Source organism: Anopheles ziemanni, chromosome 2, assembly GCF_943734765.1.
Source record: "Anopheles ziemanni chromosome 2, idAnoZiCoDA_A2_x.2, whole genome shotgun sequence".
NCBI lineage: Eukaryota > Metazoa > Arthropoda > Insecta > Diptera > Culicidae > Anopheles > Anopheles ziemanni.
In genome coordinates, this window is record NC_080705.1 from 70,302,391 (window position 1) to 70,318,913 (window position 16,523).

General features: G+C 45.3%; 3 protein-coding genes across 3 annotated transcripts; 1 reads left to right on the forward strand and 2 right to left on the reverse strand.

Moving 5' to 3' along the window:
- The first annotated feature begins 2,001 nt into the window (after nucleotides 1–2,001).
- On the forward strand, nucleotides 2,002–4,649 carry LOC131294216 (thyroglobulin-like). Its single transcript, XM_058322262.1, has 7 exons — nucleotides 2,002–2,103; nucleotides 2,202–2,448; nucleotides 2,533–2,674; nucleotides 3,646–3,728; nucleotides 3,806–4,003; nucleotides 4,071–4,337; nucleotides 4,438–4,649. The coding sequence occupies exons 1-7, from the start codon at nucleotides 2,002–2,004 to the stop codon at nucleotides 4,647–4,649; spliced, it is 1,251 nt and encodes a 416-aa protein (XP_058178245.1).
- Nucleotides 4,650–5,102: 453 nt separating this feature from the next.
- On the reverse strand, nucleotides 5,103–8,435 carry LOC131294219 (protein I'm not dead yet-like). Its single transcript, XM_058322263.1, has 8 exons — nucleotides 8,374–8,435; nucleotides 7,759–8,263; nucleotides 7,611–7,675; nucleotides 7,285–7,533; nucleotides 7,007–7,213; nucleotides 6,843–6,940; nucleotides 5,477–5,757; nucleotides 5,103–5,378 (listed from the first exon to the last, which is right to left on the reverse strand). The coding sequence occupies exons 1-8, from the start codon at nucleotides 8,433–8,435 to the stop codon at nucleotides 5,103–5,105; spliced, it is 1,743 nt and encodes a 580-aa protein (XP_058178246.1).
- Nucleotides 8,436–11,702: 3,267 nt separating this feature from the next.
- On the reverse strand, nucleotides 11,703–14,071 carry LOC131294220 (protein I'm not dead yet-like). The gene is made up of 8 exons (XM_058322264.1): nucleotides 14,034–14,071; nucleotides 13,373–13,886; nucleotides 13,203–13,285; nucleotides 12,863–13,111; nucleotides 12,581–12,787; nucleotides 12,408–12,505; nucleotides 12,060–12,340; nucleotides 11,703–11,987 (listed from the first exon to the last, which is right to left on the reverse strand). The coding sequence occupies exons 1-8, from the start codon at nucleotides 14,069–14,071 to the stop codon at nucleotides 11,703–11,705; spliced, it is 1,755 nt and encodes a 584-aa protein (XP_058178247.1).
- Between the last annotated feature and the right edge of the window lie 2,452 nt (nucleotides 14,072–16,523).

A 16,523-nucleotide genomic window follows, 5' to 3' on the forward strand; every position in this document is an offset into this window, starting at 1 on the left:
GCGTGTACTAATTTCACACCGTCTCCTTTCCAGAGCAGTGGATTTTCTCCGTTTTTTCCGATGCGATCCGGCGAAAGGTTCGTTCTCGAGTCGTCGCTCAAACTGCAAACCGGCGTCATCGGTAACCAAATTTGGCTTGGTTTGCGTAGCGATGGAAACCAACCGTACGGCGACGGTTGCCATGGGGAAATTATTTTTCGCGTATCGATGGAGCGGCGTACCGAGTAAGGGGTAGTAGCTGTTTATGCCGCCAAACAGTGCGACCTGTTGATGATGGTGGCTGGGTGGCTGACTGGCGTTCGACATGCAATCCGATTCGCTGGCAGCAGTTGCGTGCACGGGATTGTTGACATCGGAACATATTCGGGGGGACAATGTAGGGTGATGTGTTTCCAAATCGAACCAAAAAGTTCCGTTCTAGATAGAAGCGAAAGGAATTTGGTTCATTCAAATTTAGTGACCGTAGAAGCAAAGTAGTGCACAACATATATTCCAGTGTGACGGTTCAGATTCGTTTACAAACATCAAATTCAGTATGGGAAGGTTTTATTTAATTTACTAGGTTCTAAAACACGGTTATAAAATGATAAGTTAACTTGATCATTTGTCATAAGAACAGATAGAGGCGGATTAAGCCCAAGGTTCTAGCCCAAGCACCTACAAACTGAAGGCGCCAAAAACGTACATTACACTCCACATTCAAATTAATTTTTTTAAATTTAAAAAATTTCAATTTGAAACGCACATTTTTAAACAGGAATCTAATTTAGATTAAACTACAATTCTCCTCAATGTTTTTCTAGGTGTTTATTGCCAAAAGCCTTATTTTCAAAAACATATTTCATGCAAAATCTATGAACAAAATAGACGGGATATTTAATTTTTTACTTTTCAATCAACTTCAACTTTCGGTCTTTTGAAAACCAAGCATTACCAATTTTTGGAAATTTCCCGTAAAATTATTTTTATTGTTTGAATATATAAACAACCTCTTTTATATAGTGCATAAGCATTTTATATTTTAACTTCAAAAGCACCAAATTAATTCATCACCCATTTCATAAGATAGGCAACTTTTTTGGAAAATAATAAAAAATCTAAAAGTACGGGGCCCTCGTTAGCTCGAGGCCCTGAACAGCTGCTTACCCTATGATTCGCCTCTGAGAACAGTATTATGATTTATTTGTTTAGAAAACAGATGTTACTGTTGTAAACCTATGTAACAATGTACGAAATAATGAAATGAGAAAATTGTTTTGTTAGAAATACAAATGACAACAACTTAGAAATACAAATGGTATACAAAATACGAATACATGTTATATTATTTGTTTTAGTCCTGATTTTGCCAAACTTAGTCTTATTGTGAGATAATAGTTATAAAATGATAAATAATTCTAATCAATCGAAAATAAAAATGCATTCTGTACAAGTGACGGATAAAAGAAACGGAGCAATACAGTAACAAGTGTATTTTTCAGAACAAACTATATGTAATGAGTTTATGGGAAAATGGATAATAAGTTTTGATGCACCACTAGTATAAAAATGTATCAAAGATCATTCCTTCTTGCTTTACTTGCCTCAGAAAAATTGAAGTTATCCAAATCACTTTCATTAAAAAATATTATTTAAATATTATAGTATGTCGCAAAACATTCAATAAATGAGTAATATTTAACACATTGTAATTGCAAAATACATTATCAACACATTTACAAACTTAAGCACACTCACAACCAAGTCAGATAACTAACCACCAAGTGAAACTAGCAGTCGAAGCCCAGATGAAAAGAAAAATGAATCAGTACGCCGTCAAACGCCCTTATCGTTATCTTTGAACGACTTGTCACTGATTGCACCGCAATCGCTTTATGAGAAGGTAATTTATTGTGACAGTCGAACCGTGGAAAGTGAAGCCTCCGAATGTGCGATCCAGTATCTTCGGTTTGGGAGAAAGTTGTGTAAAATCGCATTACATTTTAACAGTTCAATAAAACGATGACTCGGCTGTCCAACCTGTTGCTGCTGTGCGTGTTTTCGCTGGCCGGGGCTCAGATTGAGCTGGCAAAAAATTACGTCTGCACCGATGACTTTTGCGATGTAAGTCATACGCGAGGCCGAGCCAACAAGCCTTGGTTGCAGTCTACAAATTAAATGTGTACGTGCGTTTGTTTCTCTGTTTGATGCCTCTCCTCTAGAACTATCGCGAAAACAGTCAATGCGACACGCTGAAGACGGCTTGTCGGGCGCAAAATTCCACCCATAATGGCATCATTTTCCCGTCCGCAACGCCCTGCTCCTGCTGCCAGACGTGCGTCGAGAATCTGCGTCTCGGCGACGACTGTTCCGTGGGTGGACTGGGCTATCCGGTGCCGGCGGGCATCTGCGGACCGGGACTGTACTGCAAGGTGGGCGAAGGGGACGAACATCCGACCTGTCAGCCGAGTGAGTCGCTTTTTGATCTCACCTCCAATCGCAGGGTTTCTTTATGAGGTGACGATGGTTGCTTCTTTCCTTTTGTATTTCCAGTGCTGGAATCAAGCAAATGTTTCACCGCTCAGAAGGAATACGATGATCAACGGGAGGCTGGCCTCATTGGCCATTTGATGCAGCGGCCGGAGTGCGACGGTGATGGAAACTTCCAACCAGTGCGCTGTATACCGGGTCAGACGTAATTGAACCTTCTTTAAACTCTTGATGATAACAACACACAAACAATGTGATACTTATAAATTATTTTTCCAGCAATTTGAAAACACTTGCTTGCTTGAATGGTTTAGCACTAGAATACATTCCTATGGAATCTTGCAATAATGCCTTTTAGCCCTCATTTTGACCGCTTTTTCGAAGCTACTTCTCAACTTTTTAAGATCATTCCGCTAGCTTGGTGTAAAACAAAACAAATAGAATTGAACGAAGTTTTAATCCATTTGAACTTTTATGTTTTCAAAAATAAAAATGTAAATTGAAAACCACTAAAAAGCTATATACTAGGCCATCTATGAAAAATGGCTTTCATATTTTTGAGATCACAAATGACGCCACGAGTTTACCTTGAAGTTACGGGTTTCTTAATTTTCCATAGATTGTTTCCATTCTGTGCTTTGTTCCATTAAATATTCTGTACGCGAGCGTTAAGTGGAATGCATTACTATGGAAATTGGCATTATTTTTTAACTTTGAGGTCAATTTATTTGTAACTGCAAAAATATGGTTTTATTTTTTAATGCATTTGATTTGTAGCGCATGCTTTGTTTTGAAATTTATATTATACATTTTGTAAATATAAAAGATGAAAAGAACTCAAATTAGCTCTATCAAATATCAAAAGATAGTCAACAAGTATAATTAAAAACAACCGAGTACAGATTTGAAAAATCTTCAAAAACAGAAAAGTTATAGCGTCTTAAAAATAGTGGTCAAAATGACCGCTAAAAATCATTTTAGGGGTGGTCAACTTGGTTTTCTTTGTTGCTAAATTCCTGCACTTTGTTAAATTTAGCATAAAAAATAATCTTCAATTTACTCTATTGTTGTAGAATTATAACTAAATTCATGAGTGTAATAATCCTAAAATATTAAAAGTGAAAATTATGGGACCTATAATCCACAAAATATGCTTTTATTGATTCGTCTTTTCAGATGCTTCTGTGTCGACGATGAAGGGAACAGGATCTTTGGGGAGGCCGTCCATACCGCCAACATACAGATATCGATGAGATGTGGTAATATATTACCTTTGGATTATAATCAGCCTCAAATTAATCCTTCAGAACACTGGCATTTTTTGCGTAATTTACAGAATGTTCCCGACTGGCAGCGAAGGCTCGCAAACTGCTTAACTCTCAGTATCCGGTGCTGAGTGCCCGGTGCGACTCGAAAGGATCCTACGATCAGCTGCAGTGCGTCGGCGATATGTGCGTCTGCGTCGACATGCACACCGGCCAGCCGACGTCCGATCTGCGGAACGTCACCAAGGGGGTTTCCATTCTGCCGTGCTGTATGTAAGGCCCCAAAGGCGCACCGAAAAAGCTTGATGTATCGGTTTTTCTCTTGCCTCCATCCAGTTGACAAGCGGCTCCACGAGAACTTCACCTACCTGCGGGACTGCGAAACCGTGAAGCTCGCCCAAATCTACGACATCGTCGAGTTCACCGACCACGACTTCAACGTGCTCGAGTTCGACCGTGACGTGTGCCAACCGGACGGTTTCTACGATCGCATTCAGCTCCATCCGACCGGCGGCTACCAGTACTGCGCGGACAAGGACGGCGCCATGATCGAGAACTTCCAGGCACCGCGGAACACGCGCCTCGCCGCGACCATGAACTGCAGTGAGTTCACTAACGAACCCGTGAAACCTTCAAACTCCCTTTGACCCCAGTCCTTCGGTATCAGCATAATACACTCTCCCCCTCTTCACCAACCCTACAGAGTGTGCCAAGGCGAGGAAGTTGCTGCTGGATAGCAAAAGTCTGGAGGTTCCCGAATGCTGCCCCAATGGTAACTACAAAAGTTTGGCGTGCCGTCGCGGAGAGTGCTACTGCGTCGACGAGGATGGAGGTCAGGTTGGGATCGAGCGGCCGGAAAAGGACAAACAGAAGCTTCCGTGCTACAACGGGGGAGATTATTGTCCACTCGGATGAGACTCAACAAGTGCCGGGTAGTAAAAGTTACGAACGTCGCGAATTCGTCCCGTTGTTTGCTTGAATTTCAAAAGAACCTTCCGGTGAAGTCATATTTTGACACGTGTCAAACATCCGAAGGTCTCCAGGGTGGGCGCAAAATTAATCAATAAACATCAGTTTGATGCAACCGGGTAGCTTTTGATGTGCGATCGTACGAAGATCGTACAAAGGATGTGTTATTGCTCACGTCCGGTTGTGTTATCACAATTGTGTGCTTCCCCATTAGCATCTTAAAGTCAGCGTATTTGAATAGTTGTTTACAACAATGCAAGGAAAGGAAAGACAAACGACCGGCGGCATTCTATCGTTCAACATTTTAATCAACTCTTGGTAATCATAAAACTTAACTAGCGCTTACTTAGAATGGCACGTACACAACAGCTAAAAATACAACGCTCCCTCCCCGTGCGGTTAATACGCCGAGTTGTTGAGTGGCCTTGCCCAGTCGGGGAAGGTAGCGAGCTCCGGATAGATGATGCTGCCCCAGGTCGGAAACATGGCCCAGCTGATAAGAAGGGTCGCCACGGTTGGTCCAATGCCAGCCACGGCCATATCCTTGATGCGAATGTTGCCCACCCCGGCCACGATCGCGTTCGGGGGTGTACCGACCGGTAGGTGGAAGGAGAAGCTGCACACCATCGCCACCGGAAACATGAGGTACAGTGGATGAATTTCAATCGCGATGGCCTGCGCAGGAAAATGCAAACGTTATGAGTCTCTTGTCGGCTGTAGTGTGTCCCTCGGACACGGTTGATTTTTGGACGTTGCGGAGAAAATATGCTTACCACTTCCGCCAGTACCGGTAGTACCACGTTGCAGATGGCCACGTTCGAGGTAAACTCGGTGAGGAACTCGCCCACAAGGCAGAGGACGAACAGGAGAAGCAGTGGGGGAAGCACCTTCAACCCGGCCAGCGATTGACCGAGCAGAGCGGACATGCCGGAAGTGCGACCACCCTCGGCCAGCGCAAATCCACCGCCCAACAGGAAGAGCAGACTCCACGGTGTCTTCTGGTTGATGAAACGCCATGTGATAAGCCCTGGGGAAGCTCTGCGCGGAAGACGACCTACGAGAGGGAGGGAAGAGATGGTCAACGATCGTTCCCGAACCGGTGAGCTTTGCATCATTCGATGGCGGTCATGTTTGCCCCGAATGTTATCCAACAGACATGATTCAATTTTATGATTAAAGTCAAATCCTCAGCTTCTACAATTTAGCTTATAAGGTTGCATCAATGTTTATCTATACGAAGCGTGAATTTTCAGGGGTTGATCATAAAATAAGATGAAAATACATTTGAAAGTTGTTCAGCGGATAACGAATGTAAGCTCATTGGAAACAATTAAAAAGCTCCGCGAAAGCTCCTTTGAGTAGAGGTGGGCAACACGATGATCTATGCTCGCGCTTACCGCTCCTCAACGTGTGCGGTGAGCTATTATGATTCCACTCCCAGAAACATGAAATAAGTAACTTTTGTATCTGTTTGTGGTTGAAATTTAAAATATGCCCTAAACAGTAACAAGATACATTAAGCATAAATTAACTTCCAACGTCTGTGAAATTAGGACTTCCGAACCGGTAACTCACTCATTGAATTAAGTTTCAAATGTTCACCTTTAAAAAATGTGTTTTTACAGTTCGATTTATGCTTACTGTTTTAGCATATTGTTGTTTCATTTTTTCTTTTTCCAGCTATTTCCAACTGAAAATTCAAATTTGGCCAAACAATTTTTAAATATAAAAGATTTCAATGCTAAATATAAGAGCATTCCTGAAATAAAACAATAAATATAGCTTATACTAAGAATGCCTAACAATAGAAATAAAGTTCTGCGAAGTTAAAGAATGAAATGACACTTAAAATAGTTAAGCATGATTGAAATGATTAAAAGAAATGAAACTGAACTGAAATAATGTCGAATTTTGGAGTTAAAAATACCCAAGAGGTATTTTAAAGAGCGCAGCAAGAGGAGAGAAAGAGGAGGTTAAAGAGAAGAGCAAGGGGAGTTAAAAATACGCTAACAATAAATACGGCAATAAATTTATGAAAATTTCAAAGAATCAATCTTATTAGAGTATAAATGGTAGGTTTTTCTAATGAAATCAAACTAAAATGATTTAAAATTAAACTTTAAAAGCTCGCGTACTTACCGCCAGATTTTCGGAAGAACGAGAAGCAGTTCCAGTCGGCCGGCACAATGAACAGCATGATCACCACGAAAATGGCGGGCGTTGCATCTTTGATTTTCCTGCGCGGAGAGTGAACACGTGTCGTGGAAATATTCATGTCACAACGGTATAGGGCTCTTACTTACACATTCGGTATGAGATCAGCCCAGCCCATCATGAAGCCTGGTTCGCGGGTGAAGTACAGGACGACCGAAAGTACGAAGAAAAAGGCCACACCGATTTCGTGCGACGTCATCGGTCCAAGCTCCTTGTAGCGCGTCTCGATGACCCGTTTTGCCACAGCCTCACCCTCCGGCCCAATGTTGGCCGCCCGTGCCTCGGGGCTGTTCGGTCTGCTCGAAAACGGGGGGGAAGGGAATTAAAAGGAACGTGTTGTCTTTCCAACATCACCATCGATCGTTACCTGAACATTCCCATGAATAGCCACTGGAGGTACACCCAGGTAAGGAACGTGTACATCAGCATGCCCGGGACGTTGTAGAACATGAACGAAGGGAAGTCGATACCGGGCGCATCCGGAAACCGACTCTCGTAGATTCCCTTCAGCGTAAGGTTAACGCCGGAACCGACGATCGTTCCCACTCCACCGCAGGTGGCCGCGTACGCCGTGCCGATGTAGTAGCAGAGCGTTATTTTGGTCGGTCGCGGAAGCCTGCGGACGAAAACAACACAAGCCGGGTTACCTTGGCCGAAAGCCGGAACATTACCTTCGCCACGGCGAACACTTACTCTTCCTCGTGGTCCGAGTGTCCTTCGAGAGACTTTGGTTTCTCGTTGATTTGACACAGTCCTTGCTGGAATTGGAGAGAGAGGGAGAGCGAGAGGGAAAGAGAACCGTGGTTAAAAAGGAGCAACGCACCCAGGCGACATTACGCACCGATTCCAGCTCTTCTAGGACGGCCTGCACGATCGGACACATCATCGCCACGGTGGCCGTGTTGGAGATCCACATCGAAACGAACATTGTCACCACGGTCAGCCCGAAAGTCAAGCGCCTCTGGCTGCACCCGACCAGCGAGATCACCTTGAGGGCGACTCGCTTGTGGAGGTTACAGTACTCCACCGCGAGCGCCATCACAATGCCACCGATGAACATCAGCATCGTGTCCTTCATGTACATCATGCAGGTCCTGTTCGTGTCCAGGATGCCCATCATCGGAAACAGTACGATCGGCAGCATGGACGTGATCGGCAGCGGGAGTGCCTCGGTGATCCAGAACACCGCCATCACCATCACGATGTACATGCACCGGAACGCGGGCGTCGTGTCGACGAGGAAAACTAACGCCGCCAGGCACGGAACCAGCAGCACCAGCAACGTCTTCCAGTAGACGCCCATGAACAGCGTCATCCGGTGGCCACATCCTGTCGGTGTTTGTGTCCTGTAGGCGATGAAATTAAGTCACGGTAAATCGACAACCGGAGCGAACGCATGCAAACCACTTGAAGCAAATCTTCCCGAGAACTTCCGTGGCCTAAAAATATCACTCACTGGCTTTGATCCAGCTGCAGACCGAGCTGTTCTTTGCTTAGCACCACCGTCGTTTCCCCCATTCTCGACACCTTACACTAATCCACCAGCCTATCCCGGCACCACCGCACACAATTGTTCAATTAACGGAACTCCCGCAACAGATCTCGACACCGGGGAACATCCACGGAAACCCCGAAACACTTGCGAAACTCTCGTCGTGTGCACGCGGCGCGTTCTGATCCTCAACTCTCCACCGGTGCGTTACGACTGATAGTTTTATCGTCCGAAAAGGCGGTGTACTAGACCTCTCTCTCTCCGATGTCTGCCACCGAAACGGACTGGACTCACTTTGATCACAGTTGGCGGCGCTGTTGCCCGGCAAACCTGGGCAACCTTCGGAATCGAACGAACGACGGCTTGCTCCGATCGACGGAAGCAGAATGAGACGCTTCGGTGCTGAGGCCACCGCTAAAAAGCATCCTTTGTGACTGATAGTGGCCGCGAACACGACCGCGGGGCAACACACGATCATCATCAGCGGCGTCGTCGACGTCGTCATCGTCATCGTCGTCGGCGGCGGTAGATTCCGACGGAGGTTTCGTCGATGTACTTGCGCACAGCTGTTTAAATCTTAGGCCCAGAGGCGGAACGAACAGTTCTGGATGCCCGTTTTTGTTACATTTTGGAGGGATAAATAGCTCCGTTTAATATGAGATTAGATCAAAAGCAACGTTAACGGATCGGAAACCAACTGCCGATTGGATTTTCCAGCTTCGTCCAACGCTCTTTACACCTCTTATCGCCGACGGCCTTAATGACCTAAATTTGTAAAACTATTATAAGGTTAAGTGCCGCCCTATCCGTCAGCGATAACTGGCTGATATTTAACCGCACTTCATTTTTAAATAAGATTACGATTAGATACGATTACTTTACGCCTAACAAAGCCATCCATTGCGTACGCGGATTATTCAATATTTTCCGTTTAAAACTCGTCCAAACTGAAACCGAAACCGGGCTGGAAACTTGTACGTCCACCCTCTATATCCCCTATCGAGCACGCGCACTTCCTGTCGATTATTGACGGGACAAATCGCCAATGGGCGATTTGAATGCAAACGCTGCGACATAATCTCTTCCAGGCATGGCACAGAGGAGAAAAAAAAAAGAACAGGTTCAATGGCTTGTCAAGACCCCTCGGGTGCTCCAGTTGAAGGGCACTTAGTGGAATTGCGTTGTTCAATGATTTTTCAAAGTTCGTTAACGTATTTGAAATTTCCCGAAACAAAAAATGTCATCTTCTTCGGAAGACATAACAGATAACACCCCATGAGATTGGCAGCTACAAATAAGTTAATCTACGTCATCCACAAACTGCAATGCTGGGCTCTGGTACAACGTCCAAAGGGTGTACGAACCGCGCTGGGCGTCGGGGTGAGGATCACTAAACGCGCATTGCGCACGTTGCAGGCGCCCAAAGGGCGACCAATCAAAACAGGAAGCACGTTTAAGGGGGCCCGTTACGATGGCATTCACGGCTACAGCGCAGGCAATCGGCCTTGCCGTGATGTGAGTTTAATTTCAGGCACGTCGCCTTCGTTGTGTGAATCGTGTGGTCACCGTCCAAGGGGCGATTTTACCTTCAATAATTCGGCTCGTTTACGATTGTGGGTCATTAATTGGAGCCTATTCCACTGCCTACTACTCGCGGAAACTCGATAGTGCACTTTTGACGTCGGTTTAGAACTTAATTAGTGAAAGGATCAGTGCGGGATGTAATATGCGATTTGTAAAAGTCCCCGCACCGATGACATCAAACGAAGCGTGTCCAACTCGCAGTTCGCTGATCAACGCATCCGAATAGCATTAGAGCGCCATTCCAATACCAGAACACGTGGCGACATAGATTCCATAGATGGGTGCATTCTAAAAAACCTACCGCCTCTCGCTTATGTTCAAATGGAGTAAATATTTTGCAAAACACATGTTGTACGTCACGACCTACAGGTCTTTCCGGCGGCATTGCAACCGAGTGGTCCCTTGTTTTGCAAACATGGCGTGTAAAATCTGCACTGTTTGTAAACCAAGGAAATTCAATTTGCACCACAGATAACGCCGAGTCGCCACTGGCGGCCATTTGCGAAGTTTAGTACAACCGTTTTAGTACAGTCGTGCGGCACAAATCGATCAAGTAATTGTTTAGACACGAAGGCTACAACGCAGTTACACCGCACGGGGAAACGTTCAATCATTAAAAGATCATCAAGGGAACCGAACAGAGGAAAGAAATAACTTTTCTTTCGCCCAAGGAGATAATGCACTAATCGATGGCCGGGGGTTTCGAGGGACGGTAGGGAAGCGAGCGATAAGACTTTGCACAGTTCTGCTGCAACATTCAGCGCACATTAAGTCATCGGGAATTTAATCAATGCCATGTCCATCCGGTGTTGAAGATCAATGAAGCATACTTACGTCTCATCTCAACCGAAGGCTGGTCCTTGGGACGTCACCCTAACGACACACAACAACCCCAGGCTGGTAGGTTCGTAAACGGTATTTGTATATTTAATTTATGTCACTAAGATCTAGCTTCGTTTTGCCACGGCTTACACATTTTGTTATCGTTTCCTATTTTGTCCTCAACAAATATCCACCCTTTAAAGGCATCTCGTTCGAAAGAAACGGAAACGGAACCGGGTAAACGATCCCCAAAAGCCCCACCGCGGTTCGCCATATTACGCTAAGTAGTTCATTGTTCGCTCGATTTTGTTTGTTGTTTGTCGTTTTTTGCTACGAATTATGCTACTCGCCTCTGCCCCCGAGGACAGGTGCACTATGGAAGACTAACACGAAATTGCACTTGGAGGCAAGCTGCACCATTTGTCGCTAAAGTACGCAGCAGTCCCAATCATATATTCGACCGACGGTAATTGTCTGTTACGCTGCGGAAAGTAGCAGCGGATGGATGATAACATTAATATAGGGAAAATATACTCCAACAGCTCCAGTTCTTTTAACCAAAACGAGAAAAATAAAGCAAGCTTTGTTTGGTTCCTAAGCCTCGCTGAAGCTCGCACGGACTGGCAAGCTGCAGCAGAAATGCGGTAGTCCGGTTTGAACTAGAACCAAATATCTATTTCCTTCGGTTTGGCTGTTCGGTCGTTCTACTAAATGCACCACAAATTTCATCCGTCCTGAACTAATAGCCTGCTACGGTCTCCGGATCACTTTTGGCACACGGCTTGATACGAATATCCTGACAACAAAAAATCCTATGGCTACTTTCGATATGCCTCCTTGTATCCTAATCTGAAGTACTTCTAGCACTATTTAAAGGTTCACAGGCTTCACAGGCTCGCCGTCACGTTCGCCACGACCGGTCGGGCCCAGTCGGGGAACGATAGCAGCTCCGGGTACACCACGGTTCCCCACGTCGGAAAACTGCCCCAAATGACGAGCAGCGTAAATATCGACGGGCCAATGCCGGCCACCGCCATATCTTTGATGGCGATGTTACCCACCCCGGCCACGATCGCGTTCGGGGGCGTTCCTACTGGCATGTGGAAGGCGAAACTGCATGACATGGCCGCCGGGAACATCAGATACAGTGGATGGATCTCGATTGCGATGGCCTACGGGTAAAACAAAACAGACATATTAGAAGACGAAACTTTACAAAGGCTTCCTCCTCTAAACGAACATACCATCTCGGCCAGCACGGGCAGCATCACGTTGCAAATGGCCACATTCGACGTGAACTCGGTCAAGATCTGCGCAGTGAGGCAGACGACAAACAGCAGCAACAGTGGGGGAAGGGTTTTCAGACCGGCTAGCGATTGTCCCAGCAGGGTCGACATACCGGACTTGTTTCCGCCCTCGGCCAGCGCAAAGCCACCACCGAGCAGGAAGATAAGACTCCATGGAACCTTCTGGTTGATGAACTTCCACGTGATCAGTCCGGGGGTAGCTTCCGATGGGAGACGACCTTAAAAAATGGTAAGGAAATGATATGAGTGACGGTCCGGTCGATTGCCTTTCAATCGTGGGCTCACCTGGGTTTGAGGTGCAAAATTTGAAACAGCGCCAGTTGGCCGGGATCATAAAAAGCGCGATGACAATAAACATGGCCGGTGTTGCATCCTTGATTTTACTACAAATAAATAAATGGGGATACATTCGAGGTAATACTAACTTTCATAAACTCATGCTTTTTTGCGCAACTTACACAGTGTCTAAAACATCGGCCCATCCCTTGATAAATCCTGGCTCGCGGGTAAAGAACAGGACGACGGCCACGACGAACAGAAAGGCGACACTTTTTTCGTGCGAAGTCATCGGTCCCAGCTCCTTGTAGCGTGTCTCAATTACACGTTTTGCCACCCGCTCACCTTCCTCACCGATATCTGCTGCCTTAGCCTCGGGACTGTTCGGTCTGTTAGTAGCGACAACGGAAAACATGGTTAATAGCCCTTCCGAAAGGAGATCGGCACGTGTGTAGAAAGGTTACCTAAACATTCCCATGTAGAGCCACTGCAGGTACACCCAGGTGAGGAACGTGTACAGCAGCATACCGGGGACGTTGTAGAACATAAACTTCGGGAAATCGATGCCGGGTGCTTGCGGGAAGCGGCCCTCGTAGATACCCTTGAACGTTAGGTTAACACCTGAACCGACAATAGTTCCGCATCCACCGAGGGTTGACGCATATGCCGCCCCGAGGAAGTAGCAGAGTGTTGTCTTGGTCGGTCGAGGAGGCCTGGTTAGAATTAGAACGAAAATCGAAGGAAAAAAAAATTGGTGAGATCACGTCGTGGAGATTAAAAACTGCATTTCCATTGACAACTCACTCATCATCCTCCTTCTGCTTGCCCAGCATGCCTTCCTCCTCGCTCGTTTTCTTCTTACGTTCGTACATCTGGCAAAGCCCTTGCTGCAAAAAAACAAACGATCAAATTAAATTACCTTACGATCGATTCTCGGAAGCGGGCGTCACCGCAATTTGCCGTTCGGCACTTACCGACTCCAGCTCCTCTAGCACAGCTTGCATAATCGGACACATCATGGCGACGGCCGCCGTGTTGGAGATCCACATCGACACGAACATCGTCACCACGGTGAGGCCAAAGTTGAGCCTCCGCTGGCTGCATCCGATCACCGAGATCACTTTCAGGGCGACACGCTTGTGCAGGTTGCAGAATTCGACGGCCAGCGCGATAATGATGCCACCGATGAACATCAGCATCGTTTCCCGCATGTACATCATGCACGTTCGGTCGGTTTCGAGAATGCCCAGCAACGGGAACAACACGATCGGCAGCATGGACGTCACGGGCAGCGGGAGAGCCTCGGTGACCCAGTACATCGACATGATCAGCACGACAAACATGCACCGGTAGGCGGGCGAATTGTCGATGAGGAACACGAGGGCGGCAATCAGCGGCGCGAGGACGACCACCAGCGATCGCCAGTAGGCGCCAATGAACTTCGTCGTTCTCCGGCCGCATCCGACGCGCGGAGCAGCCATCGCTTCGCTGCGGGAAGCGGATACCGAAAAGGGAAAGAAAAAACATCCATTAACGAAGGGCCAAGAACGAGAAAGTCAATTACTCAATCAATCTCCTTGCGGGCCTCGAAATCGAATTTCGAACCAACGCCAAAGGAGAGAAAGGGCTACTTACACTGCTACCGCATCTTCGAGGGCTTTCTGATCGGCCATTGTATTTCCAAAAACCGGACCCTTAGCTGATCATATATGGTTCAACCGCGACCGCAAACTGGTCCTGCAACGGAAAAGAAGCAAAATAATTGGTACAAGTAATGACGAGTAATAAGGGACGACGACGCTATACTGGACAGAAAATTTCAAGTATCTTTTACAAATGACGTTGGAAAGTTCTGTCAGACCTGGTATACTTTTTTAACGTCAATTCAGTCGACCACGAACTGTTTTCCAATTATCGTACAATCACAACAATGACCGGCACCGGCTCTGATCAAAATTGGTTTCGATGAAGCCCGCAGGACATTGCCCTTAACACAGCGTGCGTTCGCGATACTTTCTGGGCAAAGTTATTGCGTATGTGTACAGGGTTGAAAGGTTATCAAACCAAATTTAAATTCCAAACAGTTTCAGCGAAGCACGGTGGACGCAAATCGAACAATTTCTGTGATTCGCCGGAGTTGGGTGTTGTTGCTAGCGAAGCGATTAGGTAACACAATTATTGACGAACTTCAATTGTTGATTGTTTCACAACGACCTGGCTTTAGTTTTTTTAATCTAATCGCGAAGATAAGCCTTACGTCAACTCGAATCAATGGGCTGGCGAAGTGTTTTGATTTATTTCTTTACATTGAATGGAACCAGGAACGATGATGGACCACAAATAGAAAAACAAAATCAACGGGTCTATCACATACGGGGAAAATTTGTGGCTACTAGATACAAATGTTGCAAATAAAATATCTCTTCCACGGTGTGATCCGGATTTGAATCAATTCTCTAACTGATCCGGATTTGAGTCAATCGAGGACTTCCTTAATCGCTTTGGTTTCTTATTGCCCTCGTCTTAACTAAGAAATTTCGGTTATTGTAACAAGTATAATTTTTATAAAACTTTGTAGCGTAGAGAATAAAGTTAGAACATCAATATAGCTTTCATAGTGCAGTAATTCTGGTGTTGAAACAGACCACGACATTAGTATAATCACCCTTGACAATTAGTATATTCACCCTTGACGACAATTATACTAATGTAACCTGATTAAAATCACAACAACATTTCGCGCAAGGATATTCCATAGAACCGTATTTGCTATTCTCGAAGTCTGAATAGAGTATAACCTTTTTAAATAGTAAAGCTACATAAAAAGTGGTAAAAGATAAAAAATATTTGAAATTTTGTCGTTAAACTTTTAAAACATTTCCATACTTATTTTCGTTGAATTGTGATTTTGTTTTTCAACATATACCAGGAACACCTCGTTCAGCATTTTTAATCCTCCATTTTTGGAGAGAAACAAAACCTGACATCGTGAACAAATCCGAAAAATTGAAATGGGATTTTTTGTACGAAACACCAAAAATTGTCTTACAGGCCGGAGTTGCCGGACCGGACTTTGCCGATCCCTGTGCTATCTATATATTCAAAATATTTAAAGCCAAACCCAAGATAGCGACTTCCGAAATAGACAGTTTATGAATTCCGATATCAAGTCTTGTTCGATCTTGACGTTGATCCTGACTGTAATACTATTTATAGTTGAATACTATTTATAGTTTGATTTGTTATTTATTTATAGTGAATACTATTTATAGTTGTTCACAGCACGTTATGAAAAACGTGTTTTCTATACTTTTCGATAAATATGTCATTTGCAAAACCCAACAACAAATGTGAGCTTCGAAGGTTACGTCTTTAAATGTACATAACTGATACTCACAATCTGCTTTCCAGGTTGAAACAAAATGCAGCAGATGTAATTACGATCGTCCATTACTGTCCATAGCAAATGGAAAAGAAATCATGATTTACAAGCCAACTCATCAACTCTTGTACAGCCACCGTGCCCTCCTATCTTCCCCCTTTTCTCTTTCCCTCTCTGAAAGGCGTTCTTTGGAATGCAGTTCCTAGAATTGCCTTGTGGCTAGTAATGGGAACCCTTACGGGCTATGTTGATGCGACATACAAAGTCTAAACAAGCGTCGCAGTCGCCATCGTCGTCTTCTATGTCAGCAGATATCACAACAAATGCTATTGCGTTCCTTTACTCTCGGCGCAAGTGGGATTTTATGTCCGCCATGTGGAATTTTACCAACACGGAAGTTTTTCATTTTTATCGATAAGCTGGAGCCCACTATCAGACCGCTGTTTGTGGCGTTACATGTCAGCATGTGCAAAACTCCTTCTATCGTGGATGGCAATAACATTGCTCTGCATAGAGGACTACCGATTTATGGCTCTGGCAAACCTGTTTCGCCTGCATCGTTGAATCGGCTTGGAAGCTGCGCCTACCAACAGTGACACTGAACTTGACCAAGGCACTGCTTGCCGGGGGCAGGGGGCGCCCTGGGAGCGACTGTTGGTTTCAGTTTTTATTCAAAAACCAGTTCCTCAGCGAAGGTATCCCCAGCAACCGGCTGTTAGCTCTTGTGTCACCTGGACGCAGAA